Source organism: Misgurnus anguillicaudatus, chromosome 2 (assembly GCF_027580225.2).
Source record: "Misgurnus anguillicaudatus chromosome 2, ASM2758022v2, whole genome shotgun sequence".
Taxonomy (NCBI): Eukaryota; Metazoa; Chordata; class Actinopteri; order Cypriniformes; family Cobitidae; genus Misgurnus; species Misgurnus anguillicaudatus.
This window is the reverse complement of record NC_073338.2, coordinates 33595268-33611437: the sequence shown is the minus strand read 5'-3', so window position 1 is coordinate 33611437 and position 16170 is coordinate 33595268. Positions and strand designations below refer to the sequence as shown.

The 16170-nt window shown below is 36.2% G+C and overlaps 2 protein-coding genes across 3 annotated transcripts in view; both read right to left on the bottom strand.

The window, feature by feature from the left end:
- The window catches only part of st6galnac5a (ST6 (alpha-N-acetyl-neuraminyl-2,3-beta-galactosyl-1,3)-N-acetylgalactosaminide alpha-2,6-sialyltransferase 5a), a 75770-nt gene extending 66243 nt beyond the window's left edge, over positions 1-9527 (bottom strand). The window contains exon 1 of the mRNA XM_073853992.1: positions 9426-9527. The gene's annotated coding sequence lies outside the window, so the exon portion shown is untranslated. The remainder of the gene's footprint in view (positions 1-9425) is intronic.
- Positions 816-16170, bottom strand: part of st6galnac3 (ST6 (alpha-N-acetyl-neuraminyl-2,3-beta-galactosyl-1,3)-N-acetylgalactosaminide alpha-2,6-sialyltransferase 3) — a 90390-nt gene continuing 75035 nt past the window's right edge. Inside the window, exons 4-6 of one of the 2 annotated variants that reach the window (XM_055202800.1) lie at positions 9426-9533; positions 4887-4940; positions 4465-4603 (exon numbers count right to left, since the gene is read on the bottom strand). In XM_055202800.1, coding sequence (XP_055058775.1) covers positions 4898-4940; positions 9426-9533 — 151 coding nt within the window. In that variant the 3' untranslated portion in view covers positions 4465-4603; positions 4887-4897. Of the gene's footprint in view, positions 4604-4886; positions 4941-9425; positions 9534-16170 lie in introns of both variants that reach the window. The other variant, XM_055202799.2, reaches the window with a different exon arrangement.

Here is a 16170-nt window from a genome sequence, read left to right as displayed (position 1 = left end):
CATGTGTAATTCTGGTCCATTTTTTCAGGTAAATTGGTATTTCAGGTTAGTCAGTGACCTGTGCACTGCGGTTTTCAAAGACAGATGGAGATTTTCAATTGGACTGGGATCAAGGCTATGACTTGGGAATTGTAGGAAATTCACCTCTTTTACTTCAACATCGACCTAATGTTTAGGATTACTGTCCAGGTGAAAGATTTCCATTTATTCTTTCTCTCTTTTTTAAATTACACGCCTCAGCTGTAAAAGTATGCATACAATCATTGTGGGCATGCAGTTATTATTAATGGAGAGTTATACGCTTTGGAATTTGGCAGGGTCTCTTTATTCTAGATTTACTATTATACTTTTAAATATTTATATAATTTAGTGTAAATGTAGGCTGCTCCCTGACCACAGGTCAGTAAATGGAAGGCTCTCGCTACACTTTTATTCATATTTAAGCAGTATCTAAAAATGTAACTATCATAAAAATGTTAGGCTGGGCTCTCTTAATCACCCAACGACCCAGAAAGTATGGGAAGTTGTTTTTACATCACCTCACTTTTCATTGTAATGATGGCTGGGTCATTTTTAACCATACTGGGTAAATATTGGACAGAACACATGCTGGGTTAAAAATGACAAAGTGTTAGGTTGTTGTTGTTATGCAATCATGGGTAATAATAATAATAAAACAGTTGGGTTAAAACAACCCATCATTGGGTCAAGTGTGTTTTGTCCAGACTGATCTCACGCAAAGTCGTGTTGTAGTCACGCAAATTTTGATACATTTTTTTCGTGTCCATGGCACAAAATTCTGCCTTTAGCACGAATGTCTTCTTCATGTCACTCGCACGAATTTCTATAGTTCTTCGTGTCCATTGCACAATTTTCTTTTTCGTTTTATTTTATGTATTGTTTCTTACAGTTTTTTCCTATTTTTTTTTTACAATTATCACATGGAGTTGGGTTAGAATCACTTTCTGTTACATTTTTAGACATCCTAACCTCAACTCTAAACCCATCTCCAGGCGAGAATAGTTTTAAAGTCGCAATGAAATTGAAATGAAAAACTATATATATACATATATATATATATATATATATATATATATAGGTGGGCAGGTGGGCGGGGTCCGGGAGAAGATCGCATCGATTAGCAATTAGCAACACGACCCAACTTCAAACGATCCAATCAGATCTCGATGGACAAATTCAAATCCAGCCCTGCCTTATTTCATCTCAAAAGCCGTTTCATTCGGATATACGTCACCACGGGGAAAATAAGGCAATCGCTACTTCCGTTTCATGGCGACTTTAAAAGCAGAAGAAAAACACGTAGAAACCAATACATAAAAGTACAAACCCCAAATCTAACCTGAACCCCAATCGACAATGATTTAAAAATAGGGGGGAAATGAAAAAACAATACATAAAATGACATGAAAAAGAAAATTGTGCCATAGACACAAAACAATTCAATTTTCGTTGCAAAACAAGATTATTCCGTTTTTAACATTTTTGTCTAAACATGTTTATTATTATGTTATCATGTTATTATTTTGTTTTATGGTGCTGCTTAGCTGTATTTTTAGTTATGAAGGTTTAAATCAAAACAAACCAACTGCAGTTGCATTGAAATTTATTGGGATGCAAAAACAAAAAACGAAATTCTTTACGAGTTATCTCGTTTTGCAACAAAACTCTTCAATTTATCGAAATTTCTGCGGCTGACACGAAAAATACATTCGTGCTTAAGGCATGAAATAAGCTGAATTTCGTGCCATGGATAAAAATATTTTTTTTTGTGACCACAAAACACGACTTTCCGTAAGATCATTGGTTTTGTCCAATACTTACCCAGCATGGGTTACAAATAACCCAGCCATTTTCGAGTGTGTAAATGATGATTGTGGAGCTTTTTCAGTCATTTTAATGACCCATGGGCTAAAAGTAAGGCAATTGTTACTCTTTATAAGTGAAATTGTTACTTTTGCAAGGCATTGTATATTTGATTGTAAATTTAGAGCAATGTGAGCAAACCACTTAGCACCGATCAATATCTCCTAAACAGATCCATCTCTTTTGGCTAAAACCTTAATCGTTGGAAGACATACAAAAAGCAAAAGAGCCAAATAAAGGTTATAAATAAGATATAAATAAGCTATAAAAGCGACTAAAAGGACACTTTGTGCTACAAAATAGTGTATATCTGAAACATGCATGCTTTTAAAAGGCTAAAGCACTTATGACAGACAAGCCCAAAGCTGAGGACAATTTTATGTTGTACAAAAAAAATGCTTCTTAAGATCTGTGGAAAGGCATCGGCTGTGATCCGGCGGATAAAGAAATGAAGATAAAGCTCTTCGTAAGCTTTTACTTGCTGTTCAAAGTAAAGGAGAATGGGGTGAGATGTGCTATTGGGGAAACTGTTTGTTCCTGCACCAAAGTTTGTCACAGCTGCAGTTCAGAAAGGGACTGGGATTGAAAAATCATGGCTGTGAAGTAAGATACTAATCGGTTAATGTGTTAAAGCGTGCTATTTTTACCTCTATCTCATTTCTCGATGCGTATTTATAGAACAACTTAATTAAAACGTAGCACGGCTTATCCTGCTTTCCCCAATATGTGTGTAATGACTGAGAAATGAACAGCAGAACAGGGGTTAAATTGAAAAACACAGAGGAGTGAAAGTGCTGTTTCTTAATCAGGTCTGCTTTTTATCACAAGCTGAACAAAATCAATAGAGACGGCAGCAAATGATGATCCTGGGTCAGCACTCTGAGAAATTGACCTGGCATCAATTGTTTAAACGAACAGATTGGCCAAAGGCGTAAGTGGTATCTCATCAAAGCGCTCTAGCTCCTTGCAATTGTTGTTAGTGTATCTTGTATTGTATGTGGTCATATATATAACACTTAGTGGCTGGATCATTCTCTCCAGCAAAAAACAAAACAAAACAAATGGCACTGCAACGACGCTCACACTACATATAAAAGCAATCCAGGCTGAGCTGCCTAATGATGTCACAAGCTGACAGGAAAATGCGTTACGTACAGTACTGACAAATGTGCTTCATATACATGCAAGATGCTTCATGCTGTGCTCGATGATGAAAAACACAACAACACCGCGGGGAGATCCCCAGGGTGCTGCATTGTCTGCCGGTTTATAACACTAAAGCACTCAGCTACAGTAGATAATCAAATTAACCTGCTGATCTGACAACAGGGATTGTGTACCTTTATCTTAAGAGAATTCAGAACACAGACAGGTTTCTGGGTCATTTTTTAAACAAGCGAGTTACGTGTAAGGAAAGTGATGGATTGGGTAACAATGCTTCATACAGGCACTATCTTGACATTGCAAACTTCACTGAATCGTTCACGTACGTATACATCTTCTGTCTGCGGTTTGCCGCCTACATATGACAAATAATGTGGAATCAACAGAGCTTTTGCAACGTTTGTCTCATTCTTGTCACGTTATTCTGTTTTTGTTCAATATGCAAATTTTGTATTTTCTCTGCCATGTCGTTTCAAACCCAGATGCTGCTATTTTTTCAGAAAATGGGAATTAGTAGAATCTTCTTGCAGCTCTTTTCTATGCAATGACAGTTCATAGTGAGCAGATCTGTCAAGCCCTCCAAAAAATAAAAAATTATAATAATAATAATAATAAACCCACAGGGTTTGCAATGTCATGGAGATGAGTAAATAATGACGTTATTTTCATTTTTAGGTGAACTATTCCTTCCAGCTTGACATTAACAAATGCCTTTTTTTCACAGAAAAAGAATCATTGCATGTCATAAAATAATTGTTGCGTGTAAAAAGTGATATGCGAAATTTTCTAAATGACCTAATGTTCAGCTGTTCAACAAAAGCATATAACGTGGCATATAAGATGCAAGCCATAGAGTAAAAATATTTGGGTTTTGGGTTAAAAGCTTTGATAAAGGTCGGTAGAAAGGTCAGCTTCAATGGTTGTCTATGAGACAAAAATAACTAGCACAAGGCGAGATCCAGCATTGTAAGTAAGAGCATCACTAGTTTGTGATAGGAAATGTAAGCCACAGATAACATTTCTCATCTCAGTCCTGTCTCCAATGATGGAGAAGAAACAGAGCGTTGCATTATAATTGTAGTCCATCTACTCTGCCAAGTGTGCTCGGAGGAAAACATCTGCTACTTTGTTGTCCAGAGTGAAAAATGAGAAGATGCAAAATCCACTATTTGCGCACAGCAATTCCACACCAGATGCATACGTCTCCTTATGGTTAGGATGGGACACTTACTGCACTCAAGCAACTGGGAATATGACACTGCAAGCAGAAGGATTCTTGTAGTCATGGCAAGCTGTGTTCTGTTTTAAGTTAAAATGGTAGAGATGGAGGCCGAAAATGGCTCAATGTTTGGGACGTTCCCGTGGTCATGATAGCTGCCACTCTGGACTGAAAAATTTGATTGGATGGGTTTTGGCCCATTTTGCAAAAACAGCCTTTTCGGTGATGAAACGGTGTCCACCATAGGGGGCGCTCTCGTGCAAGAGATACTCGGCGCATTCGTCACGACTTCCTGCTTCGTAGTAGTGGTACGGCACCTTCCTGTAATTTTCTGACCTGAAGTAACAGAGAGGAGTAATGAAGCGAATGTTATTCTTAGCACTTTAGTGGTTATCATTTGTGCTTTTTACATGATTATTTATTCTAATTATTTAAAACATCATTATTAATTGAGAAAATTGTCCCGATGAAGATAAGATATGTTACATTACATTACTGTAAATCACTGTTGTTACATTACACATAGATTCAATTCACATTGATTTGTTTAGGGTTTTTCACGATTCATAATGTTTTGAAGCAGCCTTACATGAAATGTTTATAAAAGAAATGTTTATACCAGTGGTGAGGCTACATAAGGGCCAGGGTGGCACTGGCCCACTCAGATTGACGGCTGGCACACCCAGTTAGAAGAGAAACAAAATAAAAGCAGAAGAAATCACGCATGAATTATAAAAATGTCTTTAATAATAATCGCTCAAATACGCAGCATTTAAAAATAAATAACAGCATTGAAAGTGTATAATTTGCATGCGTTTCTAAACCTAGCAAATGTTAATATTCAAGCCATTTCAACTCATTCCCCGCCAGCCTTTTTTTAAAAAGTTGCCCCAGCAACTTCAAAATGCCTTCCAGGAAATTTCTCTTCTAAAAATATATAAACATACAAATATATCAAATAAAAGAACAGACCCTCTGTTTCAAACAAACAATAAACAAACAAACAAAATGGGAAAAAAAGTTTTTCCTCTGTTTATAAACTCTTAAATATGGGTATTTTCTTTAAAAAAAAAAAATGTAAGCAAAAAGCTGAAATAATTGCATTTTTGTGAAGGAATTTTGTTAGAGATCAGATTCAGAATGATTATCAAAACATACACGGAGTGTAAAATTAACAAATTTTTTTTGCTTCAGTTTTTTTTATAAATTGAGTAAATGAGGTATTATAGATTACCATAAAAACTCATCAGGCAAATGTTTTCTCTTAATTGACGGGATAACTCTTCAATGAAAAGAGTTAAACAATTTGACCTCAATAAGAAGTTAAAGTGAGCTGTTTTCTGTGCGCACAGATGCACACACAAACTTAAATGGATACAAACTCATAAGCTCACGCAAGTAGACACGCGTTTCTAAAAGCACGCAAACACAAAATCTATATGCGCTTAACAGAATTATCCCGAAATACCACAGTCTTGGCAAATATTCTCATAAATACATATATGTCTTAGAGTAAATGCATATAGTTCAGAAAGAAATCAGAAGTTAGTCAAACAACAGAAGACAAAAGTAAAATCACATCTGTAGCTTTAAAAAGATGAATTATATTTAATCTATAGAATAAAGAAGACAGTGTTATTATTCATTTAATTCTATTTCTGTTCCTAACTACTACTACTGTTACAGTATACTTTATCTGTAACATTTTCTTTTCTATTTCCATATGCTTTTAATTTCTTGATTTGTTCTTATTTTATTTTCCTTATTTCCCTTTTTTTAACTGATCTGAAGATTATTCCATGACTCAAAAAAAAAAAAAACTCCACCCTATTTCAGTTTATCTAGTTTTAAATGTCTGGTCTCGCCACTGATTATAAGTTACAAAAGTTTGTTATCAGAGGTGATTTCTGAAAGTTGCTAATATCCTGTATGTTAAGCCGCAGTGAGCTCATGCAAGCAATGATTATATTTAAAAAGCTTAGATGCAAAACCTGCTAAATGTGTCTGGCATGAATTCCAGTCCTTACAGAAAAACACAGATTTTTTTGTGATTGCTGTGGGCAAAATTCCTTGATCTTGCGGTACGTTTTCTTAAAAAATGCAATGGAATATTCAGGATATTTATGCAATTTTATGCGATGAAATTGCGGGAACTTGCCAAAATTGCAGGAACTTGCAAAAACTGCATGAACTTGCAAAAACTGTATGCACCTTTCCAGCTTTTCATTGATGTTCACGTCGCGTAATTACGTCACTTCCTAACATACCCATGACAACAGGGGACATGTGTGAAGTAAATGCAACATTTTTCAACTTTCTGCTAAGATATATGACTTTTTGCTACGAAAATGCGAGGATTATGAAATTATGTAAGCCCCGCATATTTTGCAAGCAGAAATCTGCAATTTATGATGAACGTCAAAAGCATTCGTATTTGTGTCGAAAGCATTCTGTTACAATCATTATCTCATTTTTGACGGAGGTGGCGTAAATGAACTCTTCATATATTATAATCATTCACGTACATTTGTTTTCACTACAGGCCATCGCCAGTGGCGGCCGGCGACTTATTTTTCAAGGGTGCACGATGCGAAGCTCGTCACAACATGTATGTAGCCTGTCATATGTGTGGCTCATCATTTCAAAATGTGTGTTCGGCGCATCATGCAAACTTGTGTTCATCCCGTGTGATACCAAAATACATGACTGCTGCAGATGCGTCTAAAGGGTTTATGATAAAAGAGACGCTTGTTGCCAGATACTCGCTTAATCTCATGTGTAATCAGAGTTTACTGTTAAGTAAGTGTCTTGTGAGTGGTTTGTGATCACAAGTGTCTCTTTTATCAATAATCCTTTCGACGCGTGTGCAGCAGGCTCGTATTTTGACAAGAGGCATGATGCACATGGTTCACATGACGCAACAAACACATATTTTGAAATGATGAGCAACACACGACACCCCGAGCTAGAGCCCGACCGATATATCAGGCAGGCGGATATTATCGGCCGATATTAGGCATTTTTCCAAACTATCGGTATCGGCATTCATAATGGCCGATAAATTAATATTTTTAAAAAAGCGGACGAAACACAGAGACGCAGAGAGAGAGAGAGAGAGAGAGAGAGAGAGAGAGAGAGAGAGAGAGATTAAAAATTTTTAAATAACATTTTTTTCTGGTGAAAACCCAAAAATAAGTTTGAAAAATAGTTGTCAATCAGGAATGGTGCGCAATTGCATTTTTTTAAAAAGTGGAGAAGGCAGTTCTTTTCTAAATTTCGAGAAAATCCTCCGCTATACCTTTAATTAAAACTCATAAAAAACTACAAATAACTAATGTTAGGGAAATCTGTTAATGTTTTGTTGCACGTTTCTGGAAAAAAAAATATATATATATATATATCGGGCGATATATCGGAATATCGGATTTTAAAACCAACAAACATTGGTATTGGTATCAGCCTTCAAAATCCTTTATCGGTCGGGCTCTACCCCAAACACATATTTTGAATTAGTGCCCCTCAGAAGAAAAGTCACCGGCTGCCACTCGCCAACGCTATCCAGTGTCCAGTTTGTCCATCTGTTTTAGGAGGTGTTCACACAGAACCTGTTTGTTTGTTCTGTCTGTTCTTGTTTAATTGAAATGTTGCATTGATTTGCTTCGTGCCGTCTTGCATCTGTTCTGAAATGAAACTCAAGATGCCTTCATTCTGTACCATTACTGTTTATTGCTTTGGTCCAGCTGTTTTTGAATGCAAGAATGAATCCTATGTGAATGGCTTCTGCGTTGCTGCGGTTGGGTGAAGCGTGATGCCTGTAGTGGCAGCTGGGCTGTGATGATGACTGCAAAATTTGCTATTAATATATTTTTATGCTATTAATTAGTCTTATCATGAATTTTTTATAAATAATTTACTTATGGTATTTTGTTATTTCATAATGGTAAAAAGGTAACATTTTTATTACATTTAAGTTACTCTATTATTGTTACTCTATCATCAAAGCATCCAAATCTCCAAATCCATAAGGACTAAGCATGCGGTGAAATGGTAGCTCAGAGTGCCGATTTTCTAACAAATGAATTCAAATTTTCTCTCCCTGTAGCACCTGTTGAATTTTAATTACTAGAGATCCAGTGAGGTCAATTGCAACAACAGCTTACACATTATGCCAAAACAGACACTTCCCCGCTGAACTGCCTTTTATCAAAATTACTCTGTGTTGTGATCACTGTTTTCTAATTTTGCAATCTTTACCTGTTACCGCGAGATGCTGTGAAATAAAAATGGCTTATTGTTTTGAAGGGGACTTAATACATGTCTAGATAAACATGCCAAAATAGCTACTATACAAACATATTAATCACATCATCACATGCTTTGCTCATCACGTCTATCTACAGCAGGAAAGACATGAGGTTGTTACGAACACCCTCATTAAACTGGACACATAGTGTGATGTCCATTATAAAGTGAACATCTAAGATTATCTCATGAGAATTTGTTGGCAACTGGTTTACAAGGTCGCTAATTCGTATAAATTCATAAGGTCCTAGTTGTATGCTTTTCGCTGCACTGACATGGGGTTTAGGGGTGTTTTTATTGTTCTTTTTCCTGATAATTGTACGTCTTTGTACAATTCACATCGTATGAAATCATGCAAATTAGCCACTTCATAAAATAGTTATGAATTTCTGTGAGATCAGGCTCGAACTTTAGCTGGTAAATAACAAAAACACTTTTATTGACACAAGGCATTGTATTAAAAACAGAAAAAAATTATAGCAATTAAAATATAATTATAATCAAAATTATAATTATATACATATATATTTTCTCTCTTTTGTATGCATTTCTGGTTATTAATTTTACTGCACCTAAATTGGTGTTGCTGCTCAGCCACATAAAACTATAAACTTAATTACAGCACAGCATGACAATGATTGGCCATAATTATTATCATTAAGAAATGCTTTTAATTTAAACAGGAATTTGAATGATATGATAATGACACTGTGTGTTGCACTAAAAATATTTATTTTTATGGCAAACCAAGACAAATCCATCTCAAAATGATGTTTTCCTATTTCATAAGCTTTTTGGTCACCACTCGGTTACTTTATTGCTTCTGTCCTGAAGCTGCTTTTATTAAATGTCTTACTTGCAGTATGTGTCGTTGATCATCCCGTAGACTCGGATCTCCTTGCACATGTCCATTGCCAAAATGAGCGTAAACCAGCCGGTGCTCAGGTATGAACCTGACTGAATCCTGAAAAACAGGAAACCACCATGTGTAAGTACTTACACTCAAAATCATTCAATATATTGGGTCTTACTTTAATATGAAAATGGTTGAAAAAAATAATTATTAATGCTCTGGCAATTTTAAATGGCAGCACAAAGGTTTGAGTCTCGGCATGTTAGAATTGCGTGAATGCCAGGGCTTCCTTTTGTTCATTTGGAGACAGACAACATCTCAGAAATATTTATTATGAGTAGCAAAGCAGGAGAAACCATGATAAATCTTTTTAGATGTACTTATCGATTCAACATTTATGAAAAAGCATCAACATGAAATATTATAATCCTTTATAAAAATCACAGAAAGGCAAACAAAAATCTCTTGAAGAAGAAAAATGAAGCAGCATAAATATGTATTATATAGATGCATTACAGCAATACATAAAATCTAATACCAAACACTGCTAGATGTTTACATTTTGTAAAACAATCGTAAGTGGTGCTTGCCTGTGCAAAATGCTAGGGTGTTGGGGGTGGTTTAAAAGCATTGTTATGTGACTGCAAAGGTGTTTTGAATGCTTGCTTAATGGCCCAAGAAATAAGAGCCACCTTCAAGTGTATGATCTTCTGGTCCCTAGATACGGTTCAGCTCCCTCCTTCATTCCAATTTCAATGTCATTTTCCACCTGTTTATTGTCTGCAAAAATCCTAAGCCTGATCACAAAGTAATATCTATGTCTGACTCATATGTGACCCTGCAAGGGAAACCTGGCTAAAGCTATTTTTGTGATTTTTTTGTGAATGATAGGAGCATGCGAGTAAACACTATAAAAGCTATAATCAAAGAATTATTGAAGAATAATAAAACCCAACAAACACCAACATTCAAAGTTCACTGGTAAGATTAAAAAGACGTTGGCAGCAGTGGCGGCTTGTGACTGCTCATTCCAGGGGCGCTAATTTAAAATAAGTATTCGGAGTGACGTGTGTGTCTTGCGTTTTTTAAAATATGTGTTTGTTGCGTCATGTGAACCATGTGCATCACGTGTTTTGTCAAAATAAGTGCCTGCCGCACACGGGTCAAAACAGTTTATGATAAAAGAGACGCTCACGTTCACAAAATACACGCAAGACACTCACTTAACAGTGAACTCTAATTACGCATGAGATTATGCGAGATCTGGTAAACCCGGGCGTCCTATTTATCATAAACCCTTTAGACGTGTCTGCAGCAGGCACTTATTTTGACAAGACATGTGATGCACATAGGATCTCTCAATGCGCAGAACACATATTTTGAAAAAGGGAACCACACACATGACGGGCTACATACATGTTGTGACGAACTTCGCATCGTGCGCCTTCGAAAATAGAAGTCACCGGCCGCCACTGGTTGGCAGGTGTTTGTAGGCTTTTGTATGAATAAGCATTGAGCGAACTGGCTAATGAAACCAAATAGTCTTGTCCTTTGTTTACATCCTTGCTACAACATAAAAAGCAGCCCGAAATGGCCTCATCCCCTGTTGCATGTTCCTGTTGTGTAAATTTTGGAGTTTGTAATGTCACTAACCCAGGAGGAAGCTCACTTGTAGTTTATCCGGCCCTTTGTTTGTAATTTTTGTTGAAAAATATCTCCCTTTGCATTGAACTTTGAGCGTTGTTACTTTGCATATGTTATTTATGCTCAAACAGCACCATTATACACTAACTGTAGTTAAAATGTAAAATCATAATCAAAGACCCATTTAAATATTTCTGGCCATTTTCTTGTCTTTGAAAAATCCATCTCTCTCACACTAGTGTTGTAGTCAAGACCACCTAAACCAAGACTTTAAAGGGTCGAGACCAAGTCAAGACCAAGATCAGTGCAAGTCACTGCATTAAAACACTTATGATAAAATGTGGAATATGAATATGTGTGTGTGTGTGTGTGTGTGTGTGTGTGTGCACGCGCGTGCGTGTGTATGTGTGTGTGCCATCAGTAAAGTTGATAAAATAATTAAAGGCATTGCAGATATGTGGGAATTTACCTTCGTCTATAAGCAAATAGAAGTGAACAAACACTAAAGAGCTGAAATCAACTTAACCATTTATTCTGAACTGTCTTTCCATGGCTTGCCACTTAACACAATGCAGGTGTTTTTAGTAATAAAATTAGAAAAATTGTCATTGGGGGAAACTTAAACAATGCTTAAACAATGCCAACATCATATGCCAAACCTGAATAAATTAATAATAAAAATAAATTTGTGATGTGTAGGGCTGTGTATCGCCAACCATTTCCCGATACGATACGTATCCTGATACAAGGGTCCCGATACGATGCGCATCACGATACAAGACTATTTTGAATGACATTTTTTGTTTCAGAATTTAGTAACATTATTATTATTATTATTATTATCTGTTTATTGTACATTGAATAAGCAGTGTTGTAACAGTTCTGTTTTTGCCATTCATTTATTAGCTTCTGGGGTAACATAGAAATGCTTAAAATCCCAGAGTTAGTACTTATGTTTTTTTTTTAAAAGCAGCTTTATAAAGATAGTGCCTTACTCTAGATTATATTTGTCTCTCACTTAATTATTCTATATCTATGAATATATCTATAAAAATGCAGCCAGAATTAATATTATTTAGTAGAAATCAGATTATTAATGTGACAGCTATAGTTTAGCTCTGTATCTTCTCTAGATGTACACGTTTCACATGCAAATCTTTGTAGTGTTTCTTCTCAAATGCGTTAGTACTGTTTTATAAGAGAGTGGATAATAAAGCCCTTTGCAGTAGTATAGGCTAAGATTTCTGCGCTTTCATACTGAACTCCTTGATTTTAAATACGCACGCACGCGCGCGAGAGAGAGAGAGAGAGAGTGTTTGTACGCGGCTCGCTATGCAGACACGTGCGCCAGCGAACAGACACGCAAAGTGAAAGTATACCCCGCTACCTTTAACTCTCCGTACTCCACGGGACACATGCGTCCTTTCAATATGCATCACGGATCAACAGCGATTCGTTGCGTTACTTTCAAAAGTACATCCGAATCGATACGGAAGGTGCTGTATCGATGCGCGCATCGTCCGGCGTCCATGACGATGTATCGTCATATCGATATTTTGAACACAGCACTAATGTGCCATCAGTTGTGGTCTTGACCGGTCTTGAAATAAAATTCCAAGTCCCCTTTGTCCGATACTGAGATGAGACCAAGACCTTTAAAAAGTAGTCTTGAGAGCGGTCTTAAGACCCAGACCGGTCTCGAGAACTACAACACTATCTCACACACATTTAAACCCAGAATCTTATATTCCCCGCAACCTTGGGCCCATGAAACCCTCCTCTCCAGACTTAGAAAGATGGTCAATCATCAAGACATATTAGACCACGTGGCCATTTAGAGAAGGTATTGGCACCTGTGGAAAAAATCAATTTCCCAGGCGATCTGTAAAAAACACCGTTTCATCAGAAAGACCAGACTTGCTTTCAAAGTACAGGCATTAATTTAAAGATCCGCTCCCCACCAGCTAGCCACCTCTGATCTAAGTAGGTTTAAACTGCCATTCACACACTTTCTGAGGTATTGTTAGACTCTAAATCATAGGATTTCTCTGAAAAAACACAATACCACTAAAATAATAGCTTTTCTACCATGAAAAGGCTCAAATAAACGCCTAAAAAGGACACTAATTGTACCTGCTGTGTTGATTGTATCTTAAAAGGGTTTACATTATTGGAATCACAAGAATCTCAGCTTTCAAAAGATATTTGACATGTTTAGCTTTTTGTTTTTGAGTTGTTGTATGTCATGAAGTTTACTGTAAAAAAAATGCAGTGTTCCTCCAAGGGTACAATGGAACTATTAGGGGGGAAAAATTTGGTTTAATCCCGACCCTAGGACATTCAGAAATAACGGTGTGTTGGCAGAATCCATTAAGAGTCTGATAAAAAATGCTCACACTCTGAAAAATGCTGGGTTATATTCAACCCAGTGTTGGGTCAAAAAGGGACGACCCCAGCCAGCTGGGTTGTAATTTAACCTATGCTAGAATGTTTCAACCTATTTGTTGGGTCAAATATAAACATTTTCTGGAATAAGTTAACCCAACAGCTGGGTTTGTCCCTTTTTGACCTAACAATGGGCATTTTTAAGAGTGCATTTACAAGAAACCATGTCAGACGCATTTCTCCATCTGGGTTTTGCATCTGAGCTCTTTATTTGTATTGGCATAAACTAACATAAACAAAGATTAATAAATGCTGAAAAACTGTATTGCTCATCATGTCGTCCTTTTTGATGTGGACATGTGGAATTTTAAAATGAAAAATCTCTCCTGTTGTGTTATATGCAGAAAAAATGTCAGCGTACAAATTGGGAACTTTATAATAGTATAAATGTAAATAAGAAAAGTAAATAATGAATTAAATAATGAAGAATAAAAAAATTATAAAGCAATTCCTTTTAGGGTGCATGTTTTGGGTTAAAAAAACATTTGTGGTATATAGACGGTTTCAGCCATAACAACATAAACAAACGTATTCCGTGGTCAACACGTAACTTCCGTTAAACTCTGCTAAGAATAAATAACAACAAAGTACTTTAAACGTAGTTTATTTATAACGGTTAATTGTTTAATAAATTTTGGCGATTATGACGATTAATTGCCTGTTTTAGGACTTTGCCGATTATGACGATTAATTGTCTGTTTTATTGCTTTGACATTTAATTCTCTTACGTTTTATTTTTTATTTTTCATGAAATAATTTTCACACATTTTATTATTGTGATTATTTAAATTAAATATTTTTACCTGGCAGTAAATATTAATACACATAACACATATTTAAAAGTAATTATTTATTAAATATATCTTTCAACAACTGAAAATTCTTCATAAGAGGTAAACACAATAAAGTGTCAATAAAGTGCAATGAAAATAAATGGACTATACCAGAACAGGTTATATTAGTTCTGAACCACATGTCCGTAGTCGTTACAGATCCTTAAGAATAGCATCATTCACTTCCCTAAATTTGGAATTGCTGTTTTGGAAATGTATGTTTTACCTGGCAGTTAATACAACTTATCAAAGTATTGCAGCATTTCTTTAAATGCTGTATTTTCCACTGTATTTACTGGCTTTACAATGTATCGCGTTACACTGTCAGTTAAAGAAAACTGTCTCATTTATACAGGCGCTGCAGCTCCCCCTTGTGTTTTTAAAGAGATGTGCAATCATTGAGGTGATCTGAAATCATCGTGATGAGGTCAAACAATTGCGATGAGATGATTATTGACTCATCGCAACAGCCCTATCAGACAATTTTTAAAAAACTGAAACCGGAAGTAAAGTTCGGACCAGACGCGTATCGCATCACCGCATAAGCATCCGATGAAACGGCCTATAGTCAAAAACTATCAATTGCACAGAGCTTAAAAAAAATGCCACGACCCCTAACCATTTTACATGTTAACATGAAATCTGACTTAACAATCTGGGAAAAAGGCCAGCTGTTTTAAAATTTAACTGACTTGAACTAGACAGCTCATGTTTAATGGTAGACTTCGTCTGACTAATACAGCCGAGCACTGCTTTCCTAAGATGTTTTAAACTATTTCTTCCCGTGGGACGAGTTCTTTATTTAGCCGGAGGGGAATGGTAGAGTTGGCTTGAGCTTTTATGCTGCACCAATTTATCTTTGTGAGGGAACTAAGTATGGTCATTATTACCTGACACATTAAAGAAGACGGACAGTTCCTCGAAGCTAAGGTTGTGTTTACTTTCATTTCAGCGAGATCTATTAATAACCCTCAGGCTGTCAGCAGTTACTAGTAAATGCCGGGCCTTTAGTAAGTGCACCAGCTTTTGTTTTTTAAGTGGTTTTGCGTGGTCAGCAGATCAACTCCTTCCAATTTAACTTACAAACACCTAATGGTGCCGTACTTGGTTTTCATCTTCATGTCGATATAGAGGGAGTACGTCAATGTTTTCTTGCACGGGCTGCTTTAAACTCCGACCTCAATAGAAAAGCAAGGTTTGAAAAGTGCTGTATTTGTTTTAATGAGGATGGACACAGGGATTATGTTAGTTTTCTGTTGGTCAAGGCAACTGCCAGTTTTTATTACAGTGTACATTGACAGAATAAGAGACAGGAAGGTTTTGGAGTGGGGCAGATGAATTAAACCTGCATTTCCGCATACCTGTAAGCACTACAGCCATTGGGGTCATTTACTGTGGGGACATGTCTCATCATTTATTTATTTATTTTTTGACATGACTTATTCTGTCACTAATATGTGACAGCTTAAGGCATGGATGTTTCTACTGTATACAGAGGCACGCAGCAAAGTTTTTTTTTGTAGTTCATGTTGAAATACATGGCAATCTGGAATTAGTTTAGTTTAATGTTTGGCTGAGTGGTTGCAGTTGTAATCTGAAGTAAAAAGTAAAAGTGGCAATATTCTCTGTCACTCGCATCCGTCAAACGATCCACTTCTTTATTGCTTTTCAACAGTCTGCTGAACACAGAACCACTTCCACTTGTAATAACTTACACTGATTTATGCACTTATCCAGAACATGTGTTACTAGTCATTTTTTACAGAAAACATGAAGGTGTACTAAGGCGTGTTTTGAAAGGTTTAATTATAACAAAGATAATAACA